A 22,499-nucleotide genomic window follows, 5' to 3' on the forward strand; every position below is an offset into this window, starting at 1 on the left:
CAGAGGAATGAGACAGAATCTGCATCCCCAATGGCACCCTATTCACTACATTTGACCAGGACCCATACGGTTCCCCATAGCCCCCTGGTCAAAAGTAGTGCACTACATAGGGAATATGGTGCCATTGCGGACATGGACACACCGAGATGGACAGAAGAAAAGAATGAGACCGAAGAGGGATAGACAGGCTGTGCGTTATCAGACGACCTCGTTGGACTGAAAGAGGGGTATTGTTCCTCCTGTACTCCCCCATTCCTTCGATGGGGAGATAAGAAAGGGTGACCCCATTTTTAACCGGTCCCAGTTGCTTGTCTTGTTAGGGGTGGCTGGGTCTGAGTATGAAAGGGCACACACACACACACACACACACACACACACACACACACACAGATATAGTGCATACAAACAAAACACACACACTTAGTGATGCATGAGAGGAGAGGGCGACTTGTCTGGACAAGGGGTTAATGATGGGAGGGCGGAGGAGGGGGACTGGCCCTAATTATCGCTGTGTGTGTGTGTGTGTGGGAGTGTCTAGCATACCTTCACACACCAACCAGTGCCAATAGACCCCAATAGCCCTGTCCTATTCCTTTACTATACTGTAGTGTACGCCCTACTATCAGTAACCATATGGACTAGCTATGTGTCTCTCTGCCCGCCATCCTCCTCCCTCTATCTCTGCATGCGATCCGGTGAGTTGAACTTGAGTTGCGTGACATCTAGCTAATTGGCAAATTATTCTGTGTGTGTTCTGTGTATTCAGTTGAATGATTCCTGTTGAGTATTATTAGCGTAAAATTAAATGGAGTCGCACACTCTATATACAAGCTCCCGTTAATTTGTTGGGTAAACCGCCAACGTTTCGGCATCACTGTGCCTTCTTCTGCTGGCATAACAAACAGTAGCAAGCATATCAGTTCGTCCCAACTGGCTCCCTATGGGCCCTGGTCAAAAATAGTGCACTACATAGGGAATAGGGTGCCATTAGGCACCTCCAGTCACTATTTTCAACTCGTTGTATTGTTACTTTTAAGTTGGAATCCTTCGTGGTGAAACTGCCAAGTCTGTTTGCGATATTATACCAAAGACGTTACTACAATGAACACTCTTTTTTCCTTGTTGAACAGCATTGCACATCATTGCAAGTGCGATAGAGCAGCGGACTGTCTACTACGATGTCTACTTTTCTCCCCTTGATGCTGGAGCTTCTCTCCACTGTTTAATAAACAAAACAAGAACAATAACAAATGAGCCTGGGGCAGCCAATTGCGCTTTTGCCCTTAATGTAGATCTCAGTTTTACTTGCTCTGCATTTTTTAGGGGTGGATCAGCTTAATATTGTGGGAAAGATTGCTGCTTCCATCAATGTAATTATCTGCATCCTTTCCAATCCCCCATATCTTTTTTTGGAAAATATATATATATCCATATACTGTACATACAGTACATATCCATACACATGCATACATAAACATTCATACATACTTTTTTTAGAATATACCTTATTCCCCGCAAACCCTTTACCACCCTTCCCCCAACTGGAGTAAACTAATGAACAATAACATGTAGGCTTCTACCTTCAGTTTATACATATTGTACACATTTTACAGGCACAATCTGTTTTACAATAGTTTTAAAAAATGTGTCTATTTCTGATGTCCATCCAGTTTGATTTCTATTTGTAACTATGCTATTTCATAAAATTTCTGAACCTCTATACATTTTACAGACCCTGTATGTTTTACATTGGTTATCTTGTTATTAGTCCCACCCTTCAGCGCCATTCAACCCCTCCCATCTATCTCTCAACATCATCCATTTTGGATTTCTATTTTTGTCATATATTTTTCAACTGTGCTGTGATGCTTCACAAAAGTACTGAACCTTTCTATTCTCATTGCTTCTACATATTGTAAATTAAAGATACACATTTTCTTTCTAAAATAATTATAATATTATTGATTGATTGACTATGGCTTTTCAAATCACCCAGTATTGCTATCTGTAGTGTTAGTTCTTGGCAAATGTTGCAATTCTTCAGCCACTCCTGGACCTGTGACCAAAAATGAGCTACATACGGACAGTACCAAAATAAATGATCTAATGACTCTGCCTCCTCACAGCAAAATCTGCAGAGCTGTATAGTGATTTAAATTTGAAAATTTGAATTTTGAATCCGGCGTTGTTTTGCGTGTCAACTCATAAACCAGGTGCCATGGAATGGGTACATCAAACATCTCTTCCCAACTATATGGCACAGCTGTAAACTTTTTTTAACCTTTTTTGGTCCAAGTGAAATTGGTATATGTTTTTATTTATCACAATTTTCTTTAACCATTTATGTTCCTTAATGCAGGACCGACAGACAAGTTCCTTACTTTTTCTCCATCCCACTTGCCTCCTCCATTTTTGTGGTAATGCTGCAATTAGTTGCTTGTAATTTTGGGTAGAGCAGACATTTCCATATGTCTATGTTAGCTGCATGTGTGACGTAATTCCATGATATCATTCATTAGGATTATACCTTTAAAAATATTTTTAATCAATTAGTATATTTGAGTTTCACCACAATATTGGTTGTATTATTTGTTCCGAAATTGCAACCAACTGAAATTGCAACCAACTTTCTAAGGCTTGTTTTAAAAAATAGCGATATTGTGGAGATTATTTCCTTTTCAAACAACCAAAAGTGAGCAGTTGTAATCTGAATAATGGGAAAAAGGCCCTTCTTGAACATGGGGTGAGACATTCCTACCAATTTACTAGAGAACCGTTTTTGGATTTAAGTATAACTTTTGTATGACTGCAGCCTTTAGTGAGAGGTCTAATGCTTTAATATTTAATCATTTCTGCCCTCCGAATTCATATTCGTTATATAAATAGGGCCTTTTCATTTTTACTGGCTTGCCATTCCAAATAAAATTGAATATTTTTTGTTCATATAATTTATAAAACAGGTCACTAGGTGTAGGCAAAACAATAAGCAAATAGGTCAACTGTGATATGACTAAAGAGTTCATCCTGGGTGATTTTCCCACAAATAGACAAGGTTTTTTCCTTTCCATTGTAGCAAGATCTTACTTGCTCTGGATTTAGCATTAGCATGTTTTTAGCGTCAATCTTATAGCTTTTAATGGCTTTAATTCTCAAAATATATTGACACATTTCCATACAGGATTTACCTCCATGTTTTTCCCAAAAGGCTCAGACTTTTCCATCTATGCAAGCTGGCACCCGTGTCTCACTGCGTCATCATTTGCGCCTGAGGTACTGACCTGTTGCACACTCTACAACCACTGTGATTATTATTTGACCCTGCTGGTCATCTATGAACATTTGAACATCTTGAAGACCAATCTGGCCTTAAATGGCCATGAACTCTTTTAATCTCCACCCGGCACAGCCAGAAGAGGACTGGCCACCACTCAGAGCCTGGTTCCTCTCTAGGTTTCTTCCTAGGTTCGTGCCTTTCTAGGGAGTTTATCCTAGTCACCGTGCTTTTACATCTGCACTGCCTTCTGTTTGGGGTTTTAGGCTGGGTTTCTGTATAGCACTTTGTGACACCTGCTGATGTAAAAAGGCCTTTATAAATTTTGATCAATTGATTGATTGATTGATTGATTGACACTGCTCTCACTTGGGGCCAAGCCAGGCCACTGGTACTTTTCAGTTATCATTTGCATAACAATATCTAGCGGTGAACTCTAAAATATTCTCACAAAGCAACTGTTTTCATCATGCAGAGGTTGTTGATTCTTCTCTTCACAAGTCTTCAGAGTTAAGGAAACACAATTTCTCTAGTATAACATAAGGGTACATAGACTAGTGCAACACTGGTGTTACAGTCGACAAGCAGCTTACTGTAGCCCTATGGGTCCTGGTCAAAAGTAGTGCACTATAGAGGGAATAGGGTGCCATTTGAGATGGAGTCAGTGTTAAGCTGCTCAATCATGTCTGGAGAGAGAGTTGCTGTCCTTGAATCCAACTAATTCACTTTCCTCCAAGTCTGCGTATTTAGAGACAAACATCTAATCAGTGGTGGAAAAAGTACCCAACTATCATACTTGAGCAAAAGTAAGATACCTTAATAGAAAATGACTCAAGTCAAAGTAAAAGTCACCTAGTAATATTCTACTGGAGTAAAAGTATATAGTTTAAAATATACACTGCACAAAAAAATAAAGGGAACACTTAAACAACACAATGTAACTCCAAGTCAATCACACTTCTGTGAAATCAAACTGTCCACTTAGGAAGCAACACTGATTGACAATAATTTTCACATGCTGTTGTGCAAATGGAATAGACAACATGTGGATATTATAGGCAATTAGCAAGACACCCCCAATAAAGGAGTGGTTCTGCAGGTGGGGACCACAGACCACTTCTCAGTTCCTATGCTTCCTGGCTGATGTTTTGATCACTTTTGAATGCTGGCCGTGCTTTCACTCTAGTGGTAGCATGAGACGGAGTCTACAACCCACACAAGTGGCTCAGGTAATGCAGCTCATGCAGGATGGCACATCAATGCGAGCTGTGGCAAGAAGGTTTGCTGTGTCTGTCAGCATAGTGTCCAGAGCAAATAGAGGGGCTACCAGGAGACAGGCCAGTACATCAGGAGACATTGACGAGGCCGTAGGAGGGCAACAACCCAGCAGCAGGACCGCTACCTCCGCATGCAAGGAGGAGCAGGAGGAGCACTGCCAGAGCCCTGCAAAGTTACCTCCAGCAGGCCACAAATGTGCATGTGTCTGCTCAAACAGAGGGTGGTATAAGGGCCCGACGTCCACAGGTGGGGGTTGTGCTTACAGCCCAACACCGTGCAGGACGTTTGGCATTTGCCAGAGAACACCAAGATTGGCAAATTCGCCACTGGTGCCCTGTGCTCTTCACAGATGAAAGCAGGTTCACACTGAGCGCATGTGACAGACGTGACAGAGTCTGGAGACGCCGTGGAGAACGTTCTGCTGCCTGCAACATCCTCCAGCATGACCGGTTTAGGGCGGTGGGTCAGTCATGGTGTGGGGTGGCATTTTTTGGGGGGGGGCCGCACAGCCCTCCATGTGCTCGCCAGAGGTAGCCTGACTGCCATTAGGTACCGTGATGAGATCCTCAGACCCCTTGTGAGACCATATGCTGGTGCGGTTGGCCCTGGGTTCCTCCTAATGCAAAACAATGCTAGACCTCATGTGGCTGGAGTGTGTCAGCAGTTCCTGCAAGAGGAAGGCATTGATGCTATGGACTGGCCCGCCCGTTCCCCAGACCTGAATCCAATTGAGCACATCTGGGACATCATGTCTCGCTCCATCTACCAACGCCACGTTGCACCACAGACTGTCCAGGAGTTGGCGGATGCTTTAGTCCAGGTCTGGGAGGAGATCCCTCAGGAGAACATCCGCCACCTCATCAGGTGCATGCCCAGGCATTGTAGGGAGGTCATACAGGCACGTGGAGGCCACACACACTACTGAGCCTCATTTTGACTTGTTTTAAGGACATTACATCAAAGTTGGATCAGCCTGTAGTGTGGTTTTCCACTTTAATTTTGAGTGTGACTCCAAATCCAGACCTCCATGGGTTGATACATTTGATTTCCATTGATCATTTTTGTGTGATTTTGTTGTCAGCACATTCAACTATGTAAAGAAAAAAGTATTTAATAAGAATATTTAATTCATTCAGATCTAGGATGTATTTCTTTAGTGTTCCCTTTATTGTTTTGAGCAGTGTACTTAAGGATCAAAAGTAAAAGTATAATTCATTTCAAATTCCTTATGTTAAGCAAACCAGATGGCACCATTTACTTGTTTTTTTTAAGTTACGGAAAGCCATGGGCACACTCCAACATTTAGACATAATTTACAAACAAAGCATGCATGTTTAGTGAGTCTGCCAGATCACCAGGGACCAGGGATGTTTGGTTGATAAGGTCATGAATTTGACTATTTTCCTGTCCTGCTAAGCATTCAAAACGTAACGAGTACTTTTGGGTGTCAAGGAAAATGAATGGAGTTGAAAGTACAATATTTTGTTAAGGAATGTAGTGATGTAAAAGTTGTCAAAAATATAAATTGTAAAGTACAGATACCCCCCAAAATAGCTTAAGTAGTACTTTTAAAGTAGTTTTACTTAAGTACTTTACACCACTGCATCTAATTCAAATCAAATCAAATCAAATCAAATGTATTTATATAGCCCTTCGTACATCAGCTGATATCTCAAAGTGCTGTACAGAAACCCAGCCTAAAACCCCAAACAGCAAGCAATGCAGGTGTAGAAGCAATTGAGATGAACTTCTTAAATATATTTTTCAAAAGACATATTATATGATCTGGCATATAATACTCACCTATAGTTATCTGTGCTCCTTGCAATACCATCATTATATAAAAACTCTTATTCTGTTATTTCTATATCATGATTAATGAATTCCTACATTTACAGTGGCATACTTGTCTGTACCTTTTTGCTGCTTGTGTCAACTCACATTAAGAGCAGCCTTGGATGAGAAGAGGCACTCTTTTGTGTTTTGTGATGTTGAAAGACTGAGACTGCAGTCTGATAGATGAGGACAGCTTCTTCTACTCCCAATAGCTAGACTAATACATTAAAGAATCACTGGCATAGATTTTGGTTTTTGATTTTTGCACCACAAAGCAGATTTATTGTAGTCTGATCCCAGATCTGTTTGTACTCTTTGCCAAATCAATTGCTCATTGTCAAGCCAAATATTTTTTGCCATGCAATCAGAAGCCCCTTTATTTGCCAATTACATTTACACACACATACCCAGAATTTGCCTTGGTGAGAAAGTGACCAGGAATTGACATCGTAACATTTTGTATTTGTATTTCTTATGGATCCCCATTAGCTGCAGCCAAGGCAAAATTAAGGCAGTTATACAATATTAAATACATTACAATACATTCATTACAGAATTCTCAACACACTAAATGTGTGCCCTCAGGCCCATACTCCATTACCACATATCTACAACATAAACAGACCGGCACTCAGGCTGGATATGAGAAATTAGTGTAATGGCGCAGGTGGAGATGGCTGCTGTTTTACGGGCTCCTAACCAATTGTGCTATTTTGTGTGTTTTTTTCACGTTATTTGTAACTTATTTTGTACATAATGTTTCTGCCACTGTCTCTTATGACTGAAAAGAGCTTCTGAATATCAGAACAGAGATAACTCACCTCGAACTGGACAAATATTTTTTTATTTTATGAGTCGGACGCGAAGGATTCACTCCGTATACCCGACCAGGCCCACATCCCCTTAAATCACGTGAAGAGAAGACGCAGATACAGGGGACGCAGGTCCGGATGCCTTGTGAGAATTTGTTGGCGAGTGGGTAACCCGCCTCTACCATCCGTCCTATTGGCCAATGTGCATCATTGGAGAATCGACTGGATGAGCTCCGTTCAAGACTATTCTACCAACGGGACATTAAAAACTGTAATATCTTATGTTTCACTGAGTTGTGGCTGAATGACGACAGACATAGATAATATACAGTTGGCTGGTTTTTCTATGCATTGGAAAGACGGATCAGCTGCCTCTGGTAAGACAAGGGATGGCGGTCTGTGTCTATTTGTCAATAACAGCTGGTGCACTAAATCAAATATTAAGGAAGTTTCGAGGTTTTGCTCGCCTTAGGTAGAGCATCTTATCATAACCTGTAGACCACACTATTTACCAAGAGAGTTTTCATCTGTATTTTTCGTAGCTGTCTATTTACCACCACAAACCGATGCTCAACCGCACTCAACGAGTTGTATAAAGCCATAAGCAATCAGGAAAATGCTCATCCAGAGGCGGCGCTCCTAGTGGCCGGGGACTTTAATGCATGGAAACTTAAATTAGTTTGACCTAATTTCTACCAGCGTGTAAAAAAAGAAGAAAACATTTTCTAGACCACATTTACTCCACACACAGAGACGCATGCAAAGCTCTCCCATGCATTTGGCAAGTCTGACCATAATTCTATCCTTCTGATTCCAGTTTACAAGCAATAGCTAAAGTAGGAATTACCAGTGACTCGGTCAATACGGAAGTGGTCAGATGACGCAAATGCTAAGCTACAGGACTGTTTTGCTAGCACAGACTAGAAATATGTTCAGGGACTCATCTGATGGCATTGATGAGTATACCACATCAGTCAGCAGCTTCATCAATAAGTGCATCGATGACGTTGTCCCCACACTGAAAGTACGTACATACCCCAACCAGAAGCCATGGATTACAGGCAACATCGGCACTGAGCTAAAGGGTACTGCCACTTTCAAAGAGCGGGACTCTAACCTGGACGTTTATAAGAAATCCTGATATGCCCTCAGACGAACCATCAAACAGACAAGGCATAAATACAGGACTAAGATTGAATCCTACTACACTGTCTTTGATGCTTGTCGGATGTGGCAGAGCTTGCAAACTATTACGGAAGCCCAGGCGCAAGCTGCCCAGTGACACAAGCCTACCAGACAAACTAAATTACTTCTATGTGCGCTTCAAGGCAAGCAACACTGAAGCATGCCTGAGAGCACCAGCTGTTCCAGGCGACTGTGTGATCACCCTCACCGTAGCTAATGTGAGTAAGACCTTTAAACAGGTCAACAGACAGTTTACCAGGACGTGAACAACGAGCATGCATTGACCAACTGGCAAGTGTCTTCACTGACATTTTCAACCTGTCCCTGGCCGAGCCTGTAATACCTACATGTTTCAAGCAGAGCACCATAGTGGATGCTACTGACCCATAGCACTTATGTCTGTAGCCATGACGTGGTTTGAAAGGCTGATCATGGCTCACATCAACACTATCATCCCAGAAAACCTAGACCCACTCCAATTTGCATACCGCCCCAACAGATCCACAGATGGCGTAATCTCTATTGTACTCAACACTGCCCTTTCCCACCTGGACAAAAGGAACACCTACCCTCAAAGCTCATCACTAAGCTAAGGACCCTGGGACTAAACACCTCCCTCTGCAACTGTATCCTGGACATCCTGACGGGTCACACCCAGGTCCTAAGAGTAGGCAACAACACATCTGCCACACTGATCCTCAACATGGGGGTCCCTCAGGGGTGTGTGCTTAGTCCCCCCCTGTACTCCCTGTTCACCCATGACAGCATGGCCAAGCACAACTCCAACGCCATCATTAAGTTTGCAGATGACACAACGGTGTCGTCGGTGTTCAGGCCTACCACCGACAACGATGAGACAGCCTATAGGGATGAGGTCAGAGACCTGGAAGTGCGGTACCAGGACAACAACCTCTCCCTCAACGTGATCAAAACAAAGGAGATGATCGTGGACTACAGGAAACGGAGGCCCAAGCACATTCCATTTCTCATTGACGGGGCTGTAGTGAAGCAGTTTGAGAGCTTCAAGTTCCTTGGTGTCCACTTCACCAACAAACTATCATGGTCCAAACACACCAAGACACACCACGACAACACCTATTCCCCCTCAGGAGACTGAAAAGATTTGGCATGGGTCCTCAGATCCTCAACAGCTGCACCATCAAGAGCATCCTGACTGGTTTCATCACTGCCTGGTATGGCAACTGCTCAGCCTCCGATCGCAAGGTGCTACAGAGGGTAGTGTGTACTAGAGGTCGACCGATTAATCAGAATTGCCGATTAAATAGGGCCGATTTCAAGTTTTCATAACAATTGTAAATCGGTATTTTTGAACACCGATTTGACCGTTTTTTTAATATACACTGATCTGAATGAATGAAATATTCTTATTAAATACTTTTTTCTTTACATAGTTGAATGTGCTGACAACAAAATCACACAAAAATGATCAATGGAAATCAAATTTATCAACCCATGGAGGTCTGGATTTGGAGTCACACTCAAAATTAAAGTGGAAAACCACACTACAGGCTGATCCAACTTTGATGCAATGTCCTTAAAACAAGTAAAAATGAGGCTCAGTAGTGTGTGTGGCCTCCACGTGCCTGTATGACCTCCCTACAATGCCTGGGCATGCTCCTGATGAGGTGGCGGATGTTCTCCTGAGGGATCTCCTCCCAGACCTGGACTAAAGCATCCGCCAACTCCTGGACAGTCTGTGGTGCAACTGCACATGGTTGATGATATTACTAGTTTATCTAGCGTGTCCTGCGTTGCACATAATCGATGCGGTGGGCATTCGCGATAAAGGACCGTCGTTGCTCCAACGTGTACCTAACCATAAACATCAATGCCTTTCTTAAAATCAATACACAAGTATATATTTTTAAACCTGCATATTTAGTTAATATTGCCTGCTAACATTAATTTCTTTTAACAAGGTAAATTGCGTCACATCTCTTGCAACAGAGTCAGGGTATATGCAGCAGTTTGGGCCGCCTGGTTCGTTGCAAACTGTGTGAAGACTATTTTTCCTAACAAAGACAGCCAACTTCGCCAAACGGTGGATGATTTACCAAAAGCGCATTTGCAAAAAAAGCACAATCGTTGCACGACTCTACCTAACAATAAACACCAATGCCTTTCTTAAAATCAATACACGGAAGTATATATTTTTAAACCTGCATATTTAGCTAAAAGAAATCCAGGTTAGCAGGCAATATTAACCAGTTGAAATTGTGTCACTTCTCTTGCGTTCATTGCATGAGGAGTCAGGGTATATGCAACAGTTTGGGCCGCCTGGCTCGTTGTGAACTAATTTGCCAGAATTTTACGTAATTATGACATAATATTGAAGGTTGTGCAATGTAACAGCAGTATTTAGATTTAGGGATGCCACCCGTGAATTACGTTAAAATACATAACGGTTCCGTATTTCACTGAAAGAATAAACGTTTTGTTTTCAAAATTATAGTTTCCGGATTCGACCATATTAATGACCTAAGGCTCGTTTTTCTGTGTGTTATTATGTTGTAATTAAGTCTAGGATTTGATATTTGATAGAGCAGTCTGACTGAGCGGTGGTAGGCGGCAGCAGGCTCGTAAGCATTCATTCAAACAGCACTTTCGTGCGTTTGCCAGCAGCTCTTCGCTGTGCTTCAAGCACTGCACTGTTTATGACTTCAAGCTTATCAACTCCCGAGATTAGGCTGGTGTAACCGATGTGAATCTGCTAGCTAGTTAGCGGGGTGCGCGCTAATAGCGTTTCGAACGTCACGATTTTGTGGAGCGATGGGTAACGATGCTTCGAGGGTGGCTGTTGTCGATGTGTTCCTGGTTCGAGCCCAGGAAGGGGCGAGGAAAGGGACGGAAGCTATACTGTTACACTGGCAATACTAAAGTGCCTATAAGAACATCCAATAGTCAAAGGTATATGAAATACAAATGGTTTAGAGAGAAATAGTCCTATAAATACTATATTAACTACAACCTAAAACCTCTTACCTTGGAATATTGAAGTCTCATGTTAAAAGGAACCACCAGCTTTCATATGTTCTCATGTTCTGAGCAAGGAACTTAAATGTTAGCTTTTTTACATGGCACATATTGCACGTTTACTTTCTTCTCCAACACTTTGTTTTTGCATTATTTAAACCAAATTGAACATGTTTCATTATTTACATGAGGCTAAATGGATTTTTATTGATGTATTATATTAAGTTAAAATAAGTGTTCATTCAGGATTGTTGTAATTGTCATTATTACAAATGAATTTTAAAAATCGTCAGATTAATCGGTATCGGCTTTTTTTGGTCCTCCAATAATTGGTATCGGTATCGGCGTTGAAAAATCATGATCGATCCACCTTTAGTGTGTACAGCCCAGAAAATCACTGGGGCCAAGCTCCCTGCCATCCAGGATCTATATACCAGGCAGTGTCAGAGGAAGACCCTACATTTTATCAACATATCGAACGCGCGACTCTGGCAGCATTCTGGATCATTGCTACTCTAACTTCCGCGACGCATACAAAGCCCTCCCCCGCCCTCCTTTCGGCAAATCTGACCACGACTCCATGTTGTTGCTCCCTGCCTATAGACAGTGACTAAAACAGGAGACCGTGCTCAGGCCTGTTCAACGCTGGTCTGACCAATCGGATTCCACGCTTCAAGATTGCTTCGATCAGGTGGACTCAGATATGTTCCAGATAGCCTCAGACAACAACATTGATGTATACACTGACTCGGTGAGCGAGTTTATTAGCAAGTGTATCGGTGATATTGTGCCCACGGTGACTATGAAAACCTTCCCTAACCAGAAACGGTGGATTGATGGCAGCATTCGCGCAAAACTGAAAGTGCAAACCACTGCTTTTAAGCATGGCAAGGCGACCGGAAACATGACCGAATACAAACAGTGTAGCTATTCCCTCCGCACGGCAATCAAACAAGCTAAGCATCAGTATAGAGACAAAGTAGAGTTGCAATTCAACTGCTCAAACACGTATGTGGCAGGGTCTACAGTCAATCACCGACCACAAAAAGAAAACCAGCCCTGTCGCGGACACCGACGTCTTGCTCCCAGACAAATTAAACAACTTCTTTGCTCGCTTTGAGGACAATACAGTGCCACTGTCATGGTCCGCTACCAAAACCTGTGGGCTCTCCTTCACCATGGCCAATGTGAATAAAACCTTTAAATGTGTTAACCCCTGCAAGGCTCCCAGATGGCATACCGAGCCGCGTCCTCAGAGCATGCACAGACCAGCTGGCTGGTGTGTTTAAGGACATATTTAATCAGTCCCTATCCAAGTTTGCTGTGCCCACATGCTTCAAGAGGGCCACCATTGTTCCTGTTCCCAAGAAAGCTAAGCTAAACAACTATCGCCCCGTAGCACTCACTTCTGTCATCATGAAGTGCTTTGAGAGACTAGTCAAGGATCATATCACCTCCTCCCTATCTGATACCCTAGACCCACTCCAATTTGCTTACCGCCCCAATAGGCCCACAAACGGCGCCATCTCAAACACACTGCACACTGCTCTATCCCATCTGGACAAGAGGAATACCTATGTAGGAATGCTGTTCATCGACTACAGCTCAGCATTTAACACCATAGTACCCTCCAAAACCAGGGTCTCGACCCCGTCCTGTGCAACTGGGTCCTGGACTTTCTGACGGGCCGCCCCCAGGTGGTGAGAGTAGGAAACAACATCTCCACCCCGCTGGTCCCCCACAAGGGTGCGTTCTCAGCCCTCTCCTGTACTCCCCATTCACTCATGACTGCGTGGCCATGCACACCTCCAACTCAATCAAGTTTGCAGACGACACTACAGTGGTAGGCTTGATTACCAACAACGATCCACATCGACGGGACAGTAGTGGAGAAGGTGGAATGTTTTAAGTTCCTCGGTGTACACATCATGGACAAACTGAAATGGTCCACCCACACAGACAGCGTGGTGAAGAAGGCGCAACAGCGCCTCTTCAACCTCAGGAGGCTGAAGAAATTTAGCTTGTCACCGAAAACACTCACAAACTTTTACAGATGCACAATTGAGAGCGTCCTGTCGGGCTGTATCACCTTAAGGCTCTCCAGAGGGTAGTGCGTTCTGCATAACGCATCAACCGGGGGCAAACTACCTGCCAAGTCTAGGTCCAAAAGGCTTCTGAACAGCTTCTACCCCCAAGCCATATGACTGCTGAACAGCTAATGAAATGGCTACCCAGGATTGACCGGTACCCCCTGTACCTCTATATTATTATTTTATTGTTGATCTTTTATTTTTTACTTTATCTAGTAAATAATTTTTCTTAACTCTTATTTTAACTGCATTGTTGGTTAAGGGCTTGTAAGTAAGCATTTCATGGCCAGGTCGACACCTGTGTATTCGGCGCATGTGACAAATGACATTTGATTTGGTTTCATGACATTGCAGCACATACAGCAAAAAACAAGTGAAGTGACGCAAATCGAGAAAGTCACAAGTACCTTCTTACTTATACTCTCATTCATTCCACAGTCACGGTAAGGTTGTGATCAGTTCACCTGGAATAGTCCGAAGTTAACTGGGGATGTTACATTTGATGGCCAAGTTGCCAGATCTGTGTTGCTATAGCCACATCAGAACCAGACCTGGCAACCACAGGCTCCCAGTAGTTGGTTAACTATAATCAGTGGGCAGGTCTTCCCTCTTCTGTTAAGGGGGATTTGCTGGGGGCCGTTGTTGATTTGAAGTGGTATTCCATTATCTCCAGGTGACTGGTGTTGCTAGGCAACCCTACACCAGGAGGAAGGCATCCATAATGTCCCAGAGTGCAAGTTCAATCATACCCCCCCCCCCCACACCCCCAAATACTGTCAGAAGGAATTTGGGGGTGGGACAGGGCTTGGGGTTGCGTGTGTGTGTGTGTGTGGGGGGGGGGGTGAGTGGAGGTTTAGTGGAGTGGAGGAGTGTGTTTTGGGGGACATGAATGGCTAGGGGGTTGTGTTTGGTGTGTTTTAAGGGGGGGGGGGTTGTGGAATGGTAATCAGCATGTTTACAATGGCCTGAGGTGGAGTCCTGCAGCTTCTAGAGAAACTGGAGGAGAGAGGAGGACAGAGAGAGAAGCAGGGGAAGACGGTGAGGAAGCAATAAGGGACAAAAAAGAAAGAAAGACAGGCAGGAGGAAGTAGAGACAGCAGGTGGAGTGCAACATTCCCAAAGAAAGTGTGAGAAAAATAGAGTGAAACGGGAGAGTAGTGAATCAGTGAGTGCTAAAGAATCATTGCAAGAGGTGGGCTCCACATTTTGTTCTCGTGTCCACTCCTCCAAGCCTCCACTTAACATGTGGCTAACTAGTGTTCTGCTCCGAACAGACTTCAAGAAGCAGCCAATGGGATGGATGTTCTGCAACTTGAGGTTCTGTGTGTTGTATGTGTGTGTGTGTATGTGCGTGCCCATATCTGTTGCTGTGTGTGTGCGTGCATGTGTGTACCTGTCTGTGTGTGTGTGTGTGTGTCTGGTACGATGTGTGTCTGACACCATACGTATGTGTATGCGTTTCTACCAGACTTTGAAGAGCAGCTGTATGACACCAAGCTAACAGGCCAGACGTTCCGCCACCCAACAGCTTCCTCCCAGAGTTCTGACGACACGTCCACCACCCTCAGTCGCTCCCCTGTCTCCCTCAACAACAAGAGACCTGAATTCATCTTCCTGGTAAATATTAGCACCTTCATTTGGTTTAACTTGTACTTTAATTTACCTTTACTGACCTGTATTTCGTTCTTGTACAAGTTGAGGTTATTGCACAAATGTTCTACAGCTGATTTTCAGGTGCTGGGGCCTATGTGTCTGGATATGCTAGCATATTGTTTGATAATGGAAATACATTTTTTCCCTTGCTACGATTTGAAGTTGACAGCTTGATTTCAAACAGAACATTTCAGTTGTCAATTGGAAATGTCCCAACACAAATATTCTCCAGTCTAGGAATCTAAGTGTACCTCCTTCCTTCCTGTCACCCCTCCTCCATCAACTATACCCTCTCCTCCCTCCTCCTCTTCAGCCGGCGTCTAAGGGGCAGGTGTGTGAGGAGGATGAGACCTCCTCAGTAAGTATCAGTAGGGGTACAGACCCGTCCCCCTCTCCTTCCCCATCCCCCTGTGGGTCAGATCGCCCTCTAGTGGGGTGGAGCAGCACCTCCCTGGGACCCCCCGTGGCCGAGAAACCTCGTTGGCACCTGGGACGACGCACCCCCGCTCACCTGCTATCCCTCGACATCACAGGTAGGAGAGTGGGTAGTGTGTGTGTGTGTGTGTGTGTGTGTGTGTGTGTGTGTGTGTGTGTGTGTGTGTGTGTGTGTGTGTGTGTGTGTGTGTGTGTGTGTGTGTGTGTGTGTGTGTGTGTGTGTGTGTGTGTGTGCTTCATGTTATTTGATTTAAAATGAACCTTTATTTAACTACTTTTATTTAAGCTACCTTTGGGGCAATGGTGGAGAGAGAGAGAGAGAGGGAGAGATGGAGAGATGGAGAGATGGAGAGATAGAGAGACTATTGAGTTACTCATGGACAAGAAGAGAGGTGGTCTCATTGATAATGAGGAAGCATACTGACTCACTTAACAGCAGAATAATGTTTTCCTGCACTTGCCTACATTAAGACTGAAACCATATTTGAAGTTCAAAGAGGGAGAGAGAGAGAAAGAGAGAGAGAGAGAGAGAGAGAGAGAGAGAGAGAGAGAGAGAGAGAGAGAGAGCAGAGGAAAAAAGCACACATGGATACAGTGCATCTAAGTGGAAATCAGGTTCCCACCTAAAATACACAACACACCTAACCTTACCAACACACCTTACCAACACACCTAACCTTACCAACACACCTAACCTTAACAACACACCTAACCTTAACAACACACCTAACCTTACCAAGCTAGTCTCAACACACCTACACTTACCAACACATACCTAACCTTACCAACACACCTAGGGGTGCGTAAGTGTGCGTATGTAAGCATCACTGCATACAGAATCTGAATTGTTTATCCTGTCTATTTGGTTACATTCTATCTACTCTATTTTCTGTCATCTATTTATGTTTTGTGTGTGTGTGTTTCTGTGTGAGTGCGTGCGTGCGTGCGTTTTTGGTAGTATGCTCTGGTCATCAGAGCTGCATCATTCTGACACTCACCCTATAACCTCCTCCTAGTTTTGGCATAGCAACTGCTTTGTCATTGGATGCCTCCTCTCCCCCTCCTTTCCCATCCTCCATCTCCCCTCTCCTCTTAATTCTCATCCATCTACAGTAGAATATCTCACTCTCTTTCAGAACTCTCTCTCACTGCATCTCTCTCTCTCAATCTATCTTTTATTCTTCCCTTGCTCTCTCTCTTCTCCCCTCACTCTCATTTTCCCAGAATCTTTCTTTTGCTCCATCATTCTCCCAGGATTTCTATCTCGCTCCATCATTTTCCCTGCATCGCTCTCTCGCTCCATCATTCTCCCTGCATCTCCCTGTCTCTGTCGCTCTCTCTGTCTCTCTCTCTGTCTCTCTCTCTGTCTCTCTCTCTCTCTGTCTGTCCCTCTCTGTCTCTCTCTGTCTCTCTCTCTCTCTCTCTGTCTCTCTCTCTCTCTGTGTGTCTCCCTCTCTCTCTGTGTGTGTCTCTCTCTCTCTCTCTATATCTCCCTCTCTGTCTCTGTCTCTGTCTGTCTCTCTCTCTCTCTCTCTCTCTCTCTCTCTCTCTCTCTCTCTCTGTGTGTGTGTCTGTCTGTCTCTCTGTGTCTCCCTGTCTCTCTCTCTGTGTGTGTGTCTCTGAGTTAGGTGTGTTGAGATTAGCTTGGTAAGGTTAGGTGTGTTGTGTATTTTAGGTGGGCACCTGATTTCCAGTTAGTTAGATGCACTGTATCCATGTATGTTTTCTGCTGCACCCTCTCTTTCATCATCTTGCCATTGCCCCAATGACAGAACAGGTAGCTGTTGCCATGGTAATGCCCAGCTCTTCCTTCATTCCACTCCTCTATCCGAAAAAAAAGCTGCAGAGGGAGAGGGAAAGAGAGAAAAAGAGAGATGGCGATAGAGCGAGAGAAATGAGGGAAGGAGAGAAATTGGTAGAGTGAAATATATATATTGCAGAGAGAGTTGTTTTTCCTCTTCCTTGCATGAGACCTGAGATGACTGTGTAGAAGGTAATGAGTTACCCCATGTCTTTGAACTTCAAATATGGTTTCAGTCTTAATGTAGGCAAGTGCAGGAAAACATTATTCTGCTGTTAAGTGAGTCAGTATGCTTCCTCATTATCAATGAGACCACCTCTCTTCTTGTCCATGAGTAACTCAATAGTCTCTCTATCTCTCTATCTCTCCATCTCTCCATCTCTCTCTCTCTCTCTCTCTCTCTTTCTTTCTCTCTCTCTCTCTCTCTCTCTCTCTCTCTCTCTCTCTCTCTCTCTCTCTCTCTCTCTCTCTCTCTCTTCTTTCTCTCTCTCTCTCTCTCTCTCTCTCTCTCTCTCTCTCTCTCTCTCTCTCTCCCTAGGTGAGGGTAAACTCTTGGGCGTAGACCTCCTCCAGGGATCCTGTTCCCCCTCTCCGTCCCTGGGCTGTGGTGGAGGAGGCCAGCCCCGGTCTCTGGAGCCTGTCACAGACACCCCTGTCCAGCACATACCCCTGAGAAAGACCCATAGTGACCTGGACCCCAGCTTCAGCCTTCCCCAGTCCCACAGGAACCCACCTCCTACCCTGGGCACCATGGACCACTCTGCTGCCCTCCTCTGCTCCAACTCCCCTTCTCAGTCCTGGAACGGCCCCAAGGGCTCCACCTTCTCCCCGGGAGCCTGGAACGAGGCCTATAGTTATAGTTTAGCTCCAAGTCCGCTGGGGAAGGGACCGGCGACCATGCCCAAGGGAGCAAGGATGGTGGGGATGGTTGCGGGGCAGGGTGGGGAGTTGATGTGCCCCTCTCAGACCAGTTTGGGACTCTCCGTGAGCTCGGGGTCGCAGTCTCACTCTAGTTCGTTCACGTCAATATCAGAACCTTCCGGACACAGGCACCCAGGCACCATAGGGATGATGATGGGGAGGCGGAGCGAGACAGAGGGGGCGGCATCTAGCCCCACTGACGAACGGAGTGGTCTGGAGAGAGGGATGGGAGGAGGCGAGAGAAGAGAGAGGTCGGCGCGTTCTGTCGCCGCCGCCAATGCATTTAAGTTCCGTGAGCGTTCTCTTTCCACGCCGACGGATTCCGGCTCGTTCTGCTCCACGGACAACATCTGCGGCGGGATGTACGGCCTCGGTGGACTACCTGGAGCCGGTAATGGGACAAACGGGAACGGTGGCGGCGTTTTAACAGAGATGCGCCATCCACACCACCATTACCCTGGCGGCGAGGGGGGTGAGAGGGGCGAGAGCTATGCCCTCTTCTACCCCAGCGGGAGCTCCGAGGATGGGAGCAACAGCATTGACAACGTCTCCGTAACCGACGGCAACTTCCCCCCGGGCGGTCGCCTACGGTTACGTTCTCGCTCCATCTCGCTGAAGAAGTCCAAACGCAAACCCCCTCCACCCGTCCGGAGCGTCTCGCTCGTGAAGAATTTAGGGGACGCAGAGGGGCGCGTGCATGGCCACAACGGAGGGCACTACCGGGACGGCCGCCCCAAATCCCTACACATCCCCCGGGACCACCTCCAGGACTTCCAGCCAGACTTCCTCCTACCTTCCTCCTCCCTCTCCAAGGCCGATCTGGAGGAGCCTGAGCTGGGCCACGGCGGCGTGGAAGGACCCCCTAGCCTCGAGGTCCACGGACCAGACACAACAGAGCTGTCTTTCCCAGCCCACTGGCAGCTGGAGGAGTGGAAAGCTTCTGACCCCTACAGGTCGTTGTCTGGGTCTAGTACAGCCACAGGGACGACTGTTATAGAGTGCATGAAGGTAAGAGAGTCCTATACACAAAGGGCCCTATTCAGACATGAGATAAGTTGACTAACATGAAGTCAAATTTTGACTTAAGTCCATGTTAAGTCTACTTATCTCAAGTGTGAATAGGGACATTAGCACTTCCCTTAGTCACAGGTTTTTGGTATTTTGCTGTTTGTACTGTCTATACAGTGGGGAGAACAAGTATTTGATACACTGCCGATTTTGCAGGTTTTCCTACTTACAAAGCATGTAGAGGTCTGTAATTGTTATCATAGATACACTTCAACTGTGAGAGACGGAATCTAAAACAAAAATCCAGAAAATCACATTGTATGATTTTGAAGTACTTAACTTCATTCCTCACACTGATTGAGTAGTTTAAATGTAATGTTGAGCTCTCTCTCTTTCTTGTGTTTTTGTGCATACCTGTTAACAAGAGTTCTGTCCGTGGTTCTGTTCATTGCGTGTTTAATAATGAAAATACCTACCAAAAGGAGAACATGGATGTGGTTTATTTCTGTGCATGTTAAAAAAAAGTACAATAAGTAGCATATCTGGTCGTGATTTACAGTGTAGATATATTTGTCAACACAGTCATACACATGATATAATATGATTCTGGCCCGACATATTCGTCTGTGGCCCTCCATGGAAAATAATTACCCAGGCCTGGTCTATATTGTGTAATGCAAAATCTACAGTCCTTCCTGAAAATCTACAGTCCTGTAGGTTTTCAGTCCAACCCTAACCAAACTAGGTACCTGACTCATCTAGTTAAGGCCTTGGCGAGCAGCTAATAAGTGGACTGAAAACCTACTGGACACTAGATCTCTAGAAAGAGGGATGGGCAGCCCTGGTTTAATGTAGGATTTTTTTCTGATGTGCGACCAGGAAGATGATTGTCATGTTTTTAACCATTCATGTCTAATACATTTAATCTAATCACTTTTAATTGAATCTAAGGTTCGGGGCAGCTCCGAGTCTCTCCTGGACTCTCCCTCCACCTCCAGAGCCACCTCCCCCTCCCTGCTCTCCATTGAGGCAGAGTCGACCAAAGCTTCCTCCCCCTTCAAGCCACCAGGACTCATGTCTCCCTCCAGCGGCTACTCTAGCCAGTCAGAAACTCCGACGCCCATCACCCCCTCCAACCAGGTGGCAGGAACACCAACAGGGCCCGCCTGCACGTTGGGGTGTAAGATGCGCCCCAAAATCCCAGAGAGGAAGTCTTCGTTGCCAGCTACATCACCACGGGACCCTGCCGCCCGATCGAGGCTGTCCTTCGAGATGCCGGTTAACGCTCATCTGGATTTGTCCTCCATCAAACCAAAACAGAAGGCCAGCCGGCGCCATTCTGACACGTCCACCACCACTAAGCCCGGTAAACTGAGTGCCGGCAGCCAATCAACTCTCCCAGTGGTGACCACGAACGAGCTCCGGAACATCCGCCTGCGTTCTGTCTCCCGTACTGACCTGGAGGACTGCCTTGATGGAGCCTCTAATGACATCATTGAGGAGGAGCAGGGTCGCGACCTTTCCCCCCCTCCTGTCACCCCCGGTTGCATCCCCGGCCCCCTCGTTGCCCCCAGACCCAAACCCCCTGTGGCCTTCAAGCCCCCATTACCCAAACGCCCCCTCAACATCCTCCTCAAGTCCCCTTCCTCCTCCCCCGTTGCTTCCGACTCCCCCCCTGCCTCCCCTGTTGACCCTCCCCGGCCCATGCCTAACCCCAGCATCTACATGGTGGTAGGTAGGAAGCCCAAGCTGAAGAAAGCCTTCCCTCACACCCCCACCAGCCCCTTTAGACCCCAGGAACATCCCCAAACCTTCCCCCTCCACTACCCCCAGGGCCTCTATGATGCTTCCTCCTTCCCCCACACCCGGTCCCTGTACGATCTGCCTCCTCTCCCCCTGCCCCAGCCCCTCCTGGAGGACCCCTCTATGGAGCCGGAGTTCAACCCTGACTTGGAGCTCCATCTTGGGCCTGAGGATGGAGGGTCACTCCCCTCTCCCTGCAGTAACCAGGAAGTGCTGGAGACTCAGGATAAGAGCAAGTCTCTACCTAGCAGGATGACCATATCCTGTCTGGCTGAATTGGACAAGAAGAAACCCAAGGTAGGCCAGCTGAATGGGTTAGGGTTCAATGAATGCCTTGTTTTTTGTTCTGTGGTCAGTCAGTCAATTCTCTCTCTCTCTCTCTCTCTCTCTCTCTCTCTCTCTCTCTCTCTCTCTCATACACATATACAGTATATTGTCTGCATGTATTTACTTGCTACATGGCACATTGTCCCTTGGTTATCATGTACACCACTAATAACAAATCGCTCCCCAAGGTTCCTCCGCCGGTTCCAAAGAAGCCCAACGTCCTGCTTCTTCCCTCCAACGGTACCACCGACAGACCGGGAACACAGACAGACTGCCCTGCCGCTCTCCGCTCTCCCGTTGGAGCGTTCCCACCAGAAGAGATTCCCGGGAAAGAGGAAAACCAGGAAAATTACCTAGGGACGGATGAGGAAAGCTCCATGGAGTCTTCATTACAGGACTCTTCTTTTACAGACGTGGAGGGGAGGCTCAGCATTACAGAGACAGGCAGAAGTATGTTTACAATGTTATGATGGGAAATGAATAAGAGAAAATCAATTTAGCTGGAATTCAGATCCTGTCAGGGGTGAAAGTATTACAGTGCACAACTTCCTTTCCGGTTTCACTTCAATCGTAGTTGAAATGTAAGTGGTTACCATCGCAAATGAAAAACCATAACTACCAATATTGTTTTGATTGGTCATTGTTAATTGTTTTCTTCATTTATTGATTGATATCCATTGATAGAAATGTTTCTTGTTTTCATTGGTCCGTCGTTAGAGAGTAACTGACCAATCATATTGTTTCCAGGTGATGATGCGGAGAGTGTTGAGGAGAGCAGTTCGGTCGTTAGTGACAAGACGGAACTCCACATCACAGAGGAAATGGATGATGATGTCAGAGGACACACACCTACCACACACACCACAGAGGACCTGTTCACCAAAATACACAGGTATGCCAATACACACGCTCGCACACACACACACAAACACGCTCGCACACACACGCACGCACGCTCGCACACACACACACACACACACACACACACACACACACACACACACACACACACACACACACACACACACACACACACACACACACACACACACACACACACACACACACACTGGTTTTACTATCCT

At 45.6% G+C, this 22,499-nt stretch overlaps 1 protein-coding gene across 2 annotated transcripts in view; it reads left to right on the top strand.

The window, feature by feature from the left end:
• Positions 1-22,499, top strand: part of LOC109896350 (NHS-like protein 2) — a 144,337-nt gene that overhangs the window by 114,992 nt on the left and 6,846 nt on the right. For both annotated transcript variants that reach the window (XM_031832078.1, XM_031832079.1), the window contains exons 3-8: positions 14,935-15,083; positions 15,433-15,652; positions 17,894-19,284; positions 20,236-21,384; positions 21,603-21,864; positions 22,162-22,306. In XM_031832078.1, the coding sequence (XP_031687938.1) occupies positions 14,935-15,083; positions 15,433-15,652; positions 17,894-19,284; positions 20,236-21,384; positions 21,603-21,864; positions 22,162-22,306 (3,316 nt within the window). The remainder of the gene's footprint in view (positions 1-14,934; positions 15,084-15,432; positions 15,653-17,893; positions 19,285-20,235; positions 21,385-21,602; positions 21,865-22,161; positions 22,307-22,499) is intronic.

The sequence above is a fragment of the Oncorhynchus kisutch genome, linkage group LG9, assembly GCF_002021735.2.
Source record: "Oncorhynchus kisutch isolate 150728-3 linkage group LG9, Okis_V2, whole genome shotgun sequence".
Classification (NCBI taxonomy): domain Eukaryota; kingdom Metazoa; phylum Chordata; class Actinopteri; order Salmoniformes; family Salmonidae; genus Oncorhynchus; species Oncorhynchus kisutch.